We start from the raw sequence: 11,525 nt of genomic DNA, 5'->3' as shown, positions 1-11,525 counted from the left end.
GCATAAGTTCATTTTGCTTGAAATACTTTACGACACCTTCTAAGCTCTTTTTAGCATGAACGTCTGAAGCCCTGCTTGAACACCTTGAGATGAAGTAAAGTCCCTCCTTCAGTCACTGGTCATGGTCCTCTTGGCTACACCTTGAAGAAACGTCTCGGTTGAGACCTACCAGATCGTGGGGCCGGACAGAGGGTGGAACGGCGTACTTCGGACCTTTTTCCAGTAGCCAAGAAATGTCCCCGGGGAGCGATACTTGGTCTAAAATGACCACCGGTTTTCCCTGTGCACAAATGGTGGTCGATGACCTCAGAAGGAGGCTCAGCATGGTCCTCCACCTTGTCTCCGTGATCTGAGCTGCAAGTTTTCTAAACTCACGCAGCTTACTGCTTGGTAGCCATTCCGGATTACCGTGGTGGCACACCATGCGAAGCCAGTCTTGCAGAAGTTGGACTTGGCGCCAGAGCTCAGACTTCAAGAGTTTGCAAAGCCTCTTGAGGTGTCCCCAGGACGGCTTCACCAAACCAAACAGAACACAAACATCTCGAGGGTATAACCCTTTCCGGACACAGCAGGCGTAAAATCTGGCCCGGCATGTGACTTCGACGATGTGGGAAATAAGAACTTCGGTGACAGAGGATTGCAGAGGATACACAGAAAAGGAATTGCCCAGTGTACGAGAAATGAATTCTAGAAGAGTTGACTGTTGGGCTAGTTGGTCGTCCATATTTGAAGTAGTGGCTTAGCGCAAATAGCGCTTTTGGCAGCTGGTTGGCTTAGCGCTTTTGGCAGCTGGTTTCCCTTTGACGGTCGTCACTGCTATAGTAGAGTCTCTTCTGCAAAAAGTAAAGCTTGGAGCACGAAGGGCGAGCGCAGAGGTCGAACGACCGAAGGTAAGACCAGAGGTTATTCCCTACGTACACAAGGTGTCACACAACCTTAAAAAGGTTGCTAACCGTCATGGTATTCCTCTGGTTTTCTCTGCGTCCAACAAGCTTTCGAGGCTGTGTTCCCGAGTCTGCTGTAAGAGCAGGCGGGGCTGCCGCACGAGGCATGAGAAGCCCTTTGTTGAGTGCTCCAGAGGGGTTGTTTATGCAATTCCCTTGAACCCTTGTGGGCAGCTCTACATTGGTCAAACTGAGCGTTGTGTGAATGACCGTTTAAGGGGACATGCGCAAAAACTAAAGAAAAAAGAGGATAAGGGCGCACATTTGGTGGCTCATGTTAGCGCGTGTGGTTGCGACGCTCGATTTTCTGCGACAACTATTCTTGGCAGGAGCGGCAACGCGTCTTCCAGGCTCGCTCTTGAGGCCTTCTTTATCAAGAAGAATAGAGATAGATGTGTGAGTGAGCCTTCCATCACATTACTGGATGCCGAATTTAACTTCTTGCGCAACCGCCTTTGATGTGCATGTACCGGCTTCTCTTTTGCTTGGTAGGCGCATGCGTGACAAGAGGATATATATATATGCACTATCCTTCCTTCCATTAAACAGTTGTGAGTAGCGCTTGTCCTTGTCTGTCTTCCTTGTGTCCGTGGTTTTATTTGCGCTAAGCCACTACTTCAAATATTGCATATCATCATGGGGAAACACGTACCCCACACATTTATCCCCACTACAGCGCACCCAAAATCAAGCAATTCGCATCATTACACGTAGCAGCTCCACATCAGAAGCATCTCCATTGCTCAGATCTAACAGTATTTTATTGTTATAGAAACTAAATAAATACTCACTTGGAATACTTGTTTGTAAATTTGTTAACGGAAAGCTCCCATTCCCTATAATTACTAACAGCCAGTATCCACATTCCACATCTAGCCGTGTCGCTTCTACCAACAGCTATTTACTACCGAAACCTAGAATTAATTATCGTAAATTTACTACTAATTTTTCAGCCACACTACTTTGGAACTCATTACCGTGTCATATTAAGATACTCTTTCATTTTTACACATTAAAACTAAACCTTCGCAAATTTTTGTACTCAAAATAACAAATTGATCGTTATCATTACATTAATAAGTGCTTTGTGTTCTTAAATATTATACAGCAGTAGCTAGTGACTAACTAAATATGGTGTCGTGTGTTTGCATATACAGTAAACTCTCAGTTGTACCAACGTCGGTTTATCGAATATTTCAGAATAGCAGACTTTTTTAAAATCCCCGGCAGTTTTCTTATAGATTCTATGCAAAAATGTTTCACTTAAACGAATTTCGGAACAGTCAATATTTCAGTTTAACGAACTCGCTCAGAGGACCAAGGCTTGCACTGCACTGCACTGCAGGCACAACCGATGCCTGCCCTCATCAAACCGCCGCTCCAGTGGCAATGTAACGTCGCTGGCGCTACAGCACCCCGGGGGCAAAGCGGCGGCACAGAAAATTAACGGCAATGAGGCATGGCCTCCGAGATCGCCCGCACAAAACGAGCAAGCATGTAATGGCGCTTAGAACGCCGCCAGAGCAAAGCGGCGATCTGTCACACCACAAACCACATGGTGTGTTTTTTTCCGACCGGCTAGTCGTGGCATGGTTGTCGTCTCTTTCTTTCCAGTCTCGTCGGTTCCGCGTGTGCACACAAACGACCCACGTGGTGTGTTTCTTATTGATATGTACAAATTCCATTTCACATGCTTCTAACACTATGGATGCCATGTCTTTTGCTCCATGAATTTCACTTCAAACTTTTGACCCTGTATGCCATGTTTTATGTTGGTCTAGTGCATATTCAGTTTACTGAACTTTCAGTTAAGTGAACTAATTCCTTCGGTCCCTTGAAGTTCACTCAAGTGAGAAGAGTTCACTGTAGCTGCTTCGTGGAATAAAACAATTGTTGGAAGTTAGCGCTGTGTCCGTGTCTTGCAACTGTCTCTAGTCCCTTTTCGTGCGCTAAAACATCTGTTATGGAATACCAACACGACCTAACCTACGCTCTTCCAAGCTGCTTTGTATTTACATATCCTACTCATTTGTAATGGGAGGTCCCCTGCACAGTCTGTTGACTATGGGACCTCCCTCTGTATGTATGTAATCCTCATTTGTAGCCTTATTATTATGCACAATAAAGAACTCCCTCAAATTGCCGCACGTAGCTCATGATCAGCAGACAAAAAATTGGAGGACGCTTAAGCTTCGCCTTCAAGAGTGGAACGCGACAGCGTTCCCGTCGACCCGCCAAGGGGTGTAAGACAATGGGCTACAGCGCAGCGACCACGCGCCCCGCATCGTACGCGGTGAGCGTTGAGCAACGCAGCGTTCGGCGCGACAACGAAATGTGCGCCTGAGCAAGCGACGCACGCCTGAGCCTTAGAAACAGCTCGTTTCTAAGGCAACACCACGTTCACTAGAGGCGCTTTTGTACCGCTTTGAAGCATCGAACTCGTGGCTCAGTGGTAACGTCTCTGTCTCACACTCCGGAGACCCTGGTTCGATTCCCACCCAGCCCATCTTGGAAGTTGCTTTTTATTTATGAAGTGCCTGCCGTGATGTATCGCTCACGGCCAACGCCGCGGACGCCGACGACACCGGCTTTTCTGCGACACGAGCTCCTTAACGCTATCGCGTTAAAAAGCAAACGGAACACCGCGCGGCATTCGCCTCCTGCGCGCGCGAGGAGTGGCTTCACTGCATAGCTGGAACATAATAATGCCGGACCTATGCGCAACTCTGTTGCTGCCCGATGTAAAGCCCCTTAAACTTCGTAAAGTAGTGACACGCTTTGAAGAATGCTGCCTCCTCCTCGCGCGCTCTGACCGAGGCCGACGCCGCGTCGCTATTGGCCTAATAGCATCACGTGGGCCCTCGCCCCGTGCATCAGCATCATTTTTGCTCGAGAAGCGTCTACGGAGTGGCGAGGAGAGCATGTTGGAGCCATTGCTACGCCCAAACAGTGTAGGCGGCGCCACGGTCGAGGAAGGTGCATTAAAGAGAGAAACGAGGAGGAGTGAAGGCGGAGGAGGAGAGTCACTACTTTACGAAGCTTAAAGGGAAGCTGAAACGGTTTTCAATTTCCATGAATTGCTGGGATTGGGAAGAACAGACCTAATAATTTACGGTTCCGAATTTTTCGTCTTCGTTTTGTTAATATAAGGGGCGGAAATCACTTTCTAAATCACCCCCGCGGACACGCCCCCATCGCTTCCCGGAGCGCCGGGTGAGGTGGTTGCCAGAGGAGAGAACCGGCGAGAGTGACGTCATTCGCGGCGACCGAGCTGCCGGACCGGCGTGCTGGCATGTACTGGCATGCCTTTTCCCGTCCTGCGCTTTACTGAACGACGCTACGAGAGATCTACCGCCGCCGCCGCTCACGTTTGTTTTCTTTTGCGATTTTCGTAAAATGTTCTTTCGTGAAGCTGCCCGTCGTGGCAGGTTCAGGTGCATGCTCGCGCGAGCAAACGCCGCTGGCACGCTGCGAAGCATAGACGGAAACGCGATCAGTAATAAATTTTGGTGACCGGACTACGTGCGTAGCTTCCACAGCGTTGCACCTGAGGTATGAAATGGAGTATAGGCTTGCCTAGTGACATTCGACGTACGGTTGCAGTTATCGTGTTTACCACACGGCGGTGCTAAAACTGCCTAATATCTTTATGTCAACACTACCATGGAGCACGCACACAGATTCTTGATCGAGCCACAATCGCAAAGTCGTCGAACCATAGTATGAATATTGCACATATAATACCTCTGGCCATGTCTGGATGTGTATGATAAGCAACTTCCGTGACTGTACCTCGCAGCACTGCATGTGCGCGGTTCGAAACGCGGCACTTATGTTCGCGATCGTGTATCAACACTCAAAAAACCACGGGACTTTTAGACAAGCAGCGGCAAGGTGCTTGACATCGCGGAATTGCACCCGTGTTTACAATCTAATGAGAAGTTAGTGCTTCGGCATTCTTCCAGCAGCAAGTTCCCAGTGACACTTTAGCGCATTTTTCTCTCGTCATTGGAACGTGCAGCTACATGTAAAAAACAAAGAAACACACGTACCAGCTAAGATTTCCAACGCGCGAGAAGGTGCACAAATAGCTCTCGCTGTTGGCACACTCAACATCGTCGTTGCCGCCGTTACCGCCATTGCCGCCATCGTTTTCCGTATCGGCTGTCAGTTCGAACATGTACGGCGAAAATACAAGCTGTCCGAGACAGCGAGAACGTTCCATAATGCTTACAACTCAGCTATGAAGCCAGAACAGAACAGCGTGCTACGCTCTGAAACGGCGGCGTGCGGCGGCGCCGACCGGCGACTGCCGCGATTGACGTCACAGCGGCCCCGACCGATCATGGGCAACAGCGGAATTCGCGCGATGCCCTGAGGCGCTGGTGCGCGTTTTCATGAAGAAACAGCCGCTTGCGTTTGTTCCCGCCCTTTTTGAACCAGATATTCGTGTTCAGGGGACTCAAAACTGTAGAATGCCGCAGAGAGCTCATTTTTTTTTCGAAAAGTCTTTCAGCTTCCCTTTAAGGGGGGATGCTAGACTGAAGGGTGAACTATTGAAGCGCTCAACCAATTTTCATGAAATTTTCAGAGGTAGTTGATCATGTCATTATAATATCTTACAAGTATCAGCACCCTAGCGCAATGAGAAAAAAAGTTATAACTGTGACATTTAGCAATCTTGTGTGTCAACTTAGGAAAACTATCGTTTATAAAATAATGAAAATATACAAATTATTTGTGATTAGATACTTTCTAGATGGTTTATAATGCAGGGTAAGGTCAGTTGCACATTTTTTATGTCGTTTCTGTAAAAATGCCATCACTCTGAAGATGAAGTTTATTTTTTTCACTGTCATTACATGTCAAACATCAGCTAAATATTATATGTTGGAAAATATTTAGGCATCTAAAAAGTACTTTATCTTGTTCCTCGCAAAATTTATGTCTAGAAAAAATGTTGGAAGCAGCATTTGGTGAAGCAGTTTGGAAATGATACTTTTCCTGAAGCTCTTCTTTTGGAAAAAGTGCAAACTGAGAAAAATCAGTTCAAAGATTTCAGAGCATGGCATTTATCCTTATGATCAGAAAAAAATTAATCAAAGTGCCCTGCTGCATATGTCCGGCTCTCTTCAACATGATGCTGCTCTGCGGCAATTGCTTCAAGGTGTCATCTTTTTTTTTTTTTCAGCTTTAGAGCTATCCATTGCTCTTGCCTGCGCTCGTGAAATGGCTTGCTTCGTTGCTTCCTGGACGTGCTCATTCGTCTGGACTCCATGTTAAAGTTCCAGCTTGTCGAGAACTCTCTTGATACCACGTGCTCCTTCAATGAATTCTAGCACAGCCAGGGCTGCTGCTGTCTTCACTGTTCTCAGTGATGCAAATTCTGTCTTTGGGCACCTTTTCCATTCAAGAGCATTGAAGGACTCTTATGCATTCTGGGTCTGCAACCTGGAACATCGCGCAAGATGCTCTGGCTTGCTAAGCCTGTTGTAGGGAGGCACCAGCTCTTTGGCACTGCTGAAAGCTGGACGATGGGATCTGGCACTCATGGCTTTTCTGCTGCAACTTGGGCTCTGTGCCGATTGTAGTGACACAAAGAGTCCCCACCAACTGGACAAGCGTCATGTCGTGGGACTTTAACTGTTGAGTAGGAATGAAAGAGCGTCCCAAATACTCCTCGTTGCATCCTTTTTTTACATCTGGAGCATTGTCTTTCAGGCCAGATGCATAGTTAGCAGTAAGTGTTTTCACAACACTTTGTCCGCTTCCCCTTGCCTCCTAGACGTTTCGTCGTTTTCTTTAGTTTCTCAATTTCTCTAAAAAGCGTGAAAAACAAACTTCCTAACATGGGCATTCACTTTGCGTTTCGTTTCTTGCCCACTATGCGGCCGCGTCTGGAAAAACAGCGATCAGAGTCGCGTTCGACGAGAAATGCACGCCACCAACTTGTGAAAAAAATTCATTTTCTTCCTTTCTACTGCTCAGATAACTACCAAACTTGGTGAGAAGATTCTTTATTAAACACGCAATTCAGAACAACTCAGAATAAAAAAACACGTTTTTTTCACCGAAATGGGTATTTTAGCACCGCATCCCCCCTTAAGGGGCTTTAGCCCGATGGAGATAGCAACGCCGCAGTGTGGCCCCGGAGCCGTGGGCCGCGTATTTTTAATTGCGACTGTACATATACCATACCTTTACCAGTCTTACCGACGGTGGCGGCACTTCGGCCGGGTACAGCTGGCAGACGCTCCCAACTTTCGCCCCTTTGGCGCGCACCTGCAGGATTTGGTTGCTGCGTTTATGACAGGTTCATGAATGAGTTACTCCAATAGCTGCCGGTATCCACGTTGCACTGTTATATCGAAGCTCCTTCCACTGCGATCACTTCGACTGCTGTGTCAACAGTGGTGCTCAGGCGAGCTGACGTGTTCTTTCTCGAACAGCGCCTTTTGATTAGCTTCATTTGAACTCAACGCCGCCAAGAGAAATTGGAAGAGCATATGCTTTGAATGTGGATATTTACCTCTTACTTTTTTTAAACAAAGGCGTGGGGTCTCGGCTCTATAAGAACCGATGGTGGTGTACTACTGCCATAATCAGACAAAGGTGCATTTGCTCGTGCTACAAAAAGGCCTGGTAATGCATCAGGCATTACTTTTTTAATTTCTTGATGCCGTAATTCCGAAGGATTTGGCTTTCAATTGGTCTTCGGTGAAGTGATCCTCAGACAAATAAGCTAAGATTTTGTGTGGCACAACTTTTTCAGAAATGATACAAGGCTGGAAGGGGGGGGGGGAAGAATATACGCCATGACATTTTACAAATAATTTTGAAAATAGGAACTGTTGACATGTCAGCCCGCCGTGTGCGTGGCTATAACTTTATCACCGTCAAACGTTGAAAATGGTCTGGGTCGTTGCGCGCCTCTTCATTAGAGGTTTCTTTTACCCGACCTTGCTACGTTAACAATGTTTCAACCAGCTTAGATTTGCACGACATTTTTTAACCCAATACATCCTCGGGTGTGTTTAGCGGATGTCTACATTCTGATTTAATATGCGCGCAGATATGACATACTGAAGATATAGCTGCCGTTACAGTGCCTAGGCACAGTAACTACCGACTTTGGTAAGACCCCCGCAAATACAATTTAAGCGCAGCAATGCGCGCTACATAAAAGCTAGTGCACTGCGAGTAGCACGAACAGCGGGGGCTCAAACAACAACAACCGTCATTTTAGTCTAGAGTTCGTCAGCACACTCCAACTAAAAAAAAATATACGTCTAGCAATACGCGTCACTTCAGAGAGAGATCTGCACAACAAGCAGCGCGAACAGCGTGGCCGAATTAACATATGAAGCGCAACTTTCGTGTCCGAGCCCAGCAACGGTTTCAACACAGCGAAACGAGTGCGCCAAGCAATGTGCAGGACATCACAATAAAGCCTGCCGAACCAGAAGCATGAACGGCGAGGCTCAGACAACACGAAGCACGGCTTTCGTAGCAGAGTGAACGTCTCCAACTACAGCCATGTAGAACGTTATTTAGTGCGAAGAAAGGCTGCAGACGCTCGTGCTTCTCACCAAATCTTCCGAAAAAATACGAGCGAATTCTGATGAACGGCCACTTACCTCACAAGGGTGCGGGTACCGCGCATATTCAATGTCTGCCCAGCCGATCCTGTGCAGCCAAATCTTTCGGCGATCCGCGTTGCTTCTTCCGGATGGAACGACGAACAGTCTTTTCCCCTTTCCTCCTCGGTTGTTGCACCCATAAGCACAAAACAGGCTAGGCATCGCCGCAATACGTAAACGACGCCAGCGCTAGCGGAACGCTCTCCGCCAAAACTCCGCCGCCACAAACGAACCAAAGCGAGATTTTCATACTCAGGAATGGCGCCGGCGTCTGCTACGGACCAAGAAAGCGCGCGCTATTACGTGCCCACGGCGCTCCGCCCAATAGGAGGGTCGACTCTCCGGAGGCGCGGCAGGCGAGAGAGAAAGCGGCAAAGTTCAGAGGAAGTCGCTACCTTTACGTTTTATTCAAAGACCTAACCAGTCTGCACTTCCAGTGCCGCCAACTGCTGCGAGCAGGCGGTTTCCTGCACCTTACTAATCTTACTTCGTTTTCCCTTCTGCTGCACTCACCTGTGCAGCACGCGCTGCGGCGCGTGTGAGCGCTAGGCAGAGCACCCCGCTGGTGGCGAAGTCGAGCCGGTGACAGAACCGAAAGCCGTGCTCGACGGAGGGGTCGATGAGCTCCGGGCACTGTCGCCGCAGCAGAGTCTCGACGGTCACCGGATGCTCGTGCGCCTTCTGCGTGTTGATCACCAGGTCGGCAGGCTTGTCGACCACCAGGAAATGCTCACTGCGGTGGAGCACGTGGATCTCCTCGTCGCCGTTCACCTTCGCGTCACGATTCGTCGGCTCGACGGAACAAATAGCCGTTCCACTGGCATCGCCTGTGACAATAACCATCGCACCTCTCACTTCACAGAAGATAGGCTTACGTATTAGGTGCGTTTCGCTTCACCGGACGAACACCGAATGCATACACACAACTATAAAATTGAAATACGTGCTTTTTCACAGTACGCTCATGGTACGCTTGCTTATATCAGCGTTCTTTTATCACCACTGTGGATTTGATACGCATTTGGATTGGATTGAAAATCTCTTCAAACCGCACTGTGGCTAAAATTCTATGGCTGTGGCTATGGCTGTAGCTATGACTGTGGCTAAAAAACCCCCGGGCCAGCGTTGCGCGTACTCGGTGGTTCGAACGGGTGCGTTGCGTTAGAAGCGTTTCCCCGCAGGCTGGCTGTACCCGGCATAGAGTTTCTCACTATAGAAACTCTATGGTACCCGGTTGCGTGTTTCTATTTACGCCCAAGCTTGCGCTCGATCGCTGCGCCGCCATGCGCCGCCATGCGCCGCCCGCACGTACTACATCTCTAGGTACTTTTTCGCCGAAGCGCCATGGTACGCGCCCTAGATGTATTGGGTTTTGCGTCCGTGGCTGTGCCAGGGCGCGCAGTGTGTTCGGGCCAGCCCGCATTCGCAGAGTTTAGGCGGCGTAGGTAAATTTTAATTCTCAATGCTTAAGCAATTGTATGCTTACCCAAAGAGAAAACCGTCCCTTCGTCCGTCCCGTAATAAGACGACCGCTTTCGATATAGCGCCGGCCGCCGTTCCTGCGACCCGGTCGCAGGAGTGGAAAGGGGGGGTAAGCGTTATCGTGCCCTGGTCGTTCGAACGCTTAGGGCCCGAAAGCGTTAGGTTCACCCAAATAGTCGCTAAATAATGGTTTGGCTTGGCTCCGTATATTATTTTTAAATAGGTGGCGCTAAAGCGATGAACGCGACGATCGAGCCATGATCGAGCCCTGAATCGGTGCTTCCGTTCTGCCCGTGCGGTCTTCGCCAGTGTCCGTGGCTGTGGAGGAGTGATTGTAGCTGTTTGATGTCGTTAAATGTGAGAGCTTGTGGTGAAGTGATTGAGTATGGCCGTAGTAGTTCTGCCCATGTAGTGTTTTGCGGACTTCACCTGTGCCTGTGACTGATCGTGTTGCCCAATAGCTTTGTGGAAAGCGACGTGGTTTGTGTGGATGTCATCGCAGCGTTTGCCAGCTCCTCGGTGGCCCGTGTGCCAGTTATTGATGGCGTTGCCCAGTAGCTTTGTGGAAGTTGATGTACCTTGTGTGGATTTCGTTGCCGCTTATGACTGCCTTAATTATAGGTGGTCATGTGCACGCTGCCTTTTGAAGCGCGTCCGAGCGCGAGAAACTTCGCCGATTTTTTTGTAAACAACGTGGACGTCTCGAAATGTTAGCTAGAAATCAACCAGCAGCAAGCCAAGTCTTTATTTTGTGGTTTTTCGAGCTTATGCTCATGCGAACAGCAGAAGGACAAAAGGTCCGTTACATAATGTCAGTTCCATAAAATCAGCTTTGCCGCAATACAGTCATGTTATGCGGTGAAGCATACGTAATGTATTGCGGTAAAGTATATGAAAAAGTAGGCAGGGACCACTGCGTTACTGGGGCGATTTTCTTGTATTATGGTCATGGCCGTGCGCGAACAAGGAAAAATCACTGTCGAAGCGCATGGCACAAACCTTGCCAATGCTTCAATTGGAAAAAGAAAGAAAACGAATTGGAGTGGGTGATGCCAAAAACAAAGCCTTGACTTTTGTATTATCAAAGCAGTTCCGAGAATGGCCAATCATATTCCAAGCTCCTGAATTATTTATGATTGTTTAAAGTATATGCATATATTGTGCACCAGCCTTAGCACCAATTCTAATGTACTTTAATGATGTAAGTTTCATAACACGTGGCAAATATATAATTTGTGCTGTATGGTGTTGTGCTGTTTATAAGCGACTGCTTTCATCTGGTAATGTGTACATTGGCTGGAACAGTTGATGCATCCTCCTTATAGAACTCATTGAAATGTGAACCACCTGTCAAGCCATCATTGTTCTTGCAGTTGTACACCAGATTTCACAAACATGGGGATAGTTATGATATAGAAAGAGTAGCTGAGGCTTAACATGTCCACATGCATGCACAGGA

The 11,525-nt window shown here is 48.1% G+C and overlaps 1 protein-coding gene across 4 annotated transcripts in view; it reads right to left on the bottom strand.

The window, feature by feature from the left end:
• Window positions 1-9,614, bottom strand: part of LOC142587318 (RNA pseudouridylate synthase domain-containing protein 1-like) — a 115,707-nt gene extending 106,093 nt beyond the window's left edge. Inside the window, exons 1-2 of one of the 4 annotated variants that reach the window (XM_075698216.1) lie at window positions 9,098-9,614; window positions 7,143-7,226 (exon numbers count right to left, since the gene is read on the bottom strand). In XM_075698216.1, the coding sequence (XP_075554331.1) occupies window positions 7,143-7,226; window positions 9,098-9,427 (414 nt within the window). In that variant the 5' untranslated portion in view covers window positions 9,428-9,614. Of the gene's footprint in view, window positions 1-7,142; window positions 7,227-8,581; window positions 9,073-9,097 lie in introns of those variants that run through there. The other 3 variants (XM_075698215.1, XM_075698218.1, XM_075698217.1) reach the window with 3 other exon arrangements.
• Window positions 9,615-11,525: the final 1,911 nt, after the last annotated feature.

The sequence above is a fragment of the Dermacentor variabilis genome, chromosome 7 (genome assembly GCF_050947875.1).
Source record: "Dermacentor variabilis isolate Ectoservices chromosome 7, ASM5094787v1, whole genome shotgun sequence".
Lineage (NCBI taxonomy): Eukaryota > Metazoa > Arthropoda > Arachnida > Ixodida > Ixodidae > Dermacentor > Dermacentor variabilis.
This window is presented reverse-complemented; position numbering and strand designations above follow the sequence as displayed.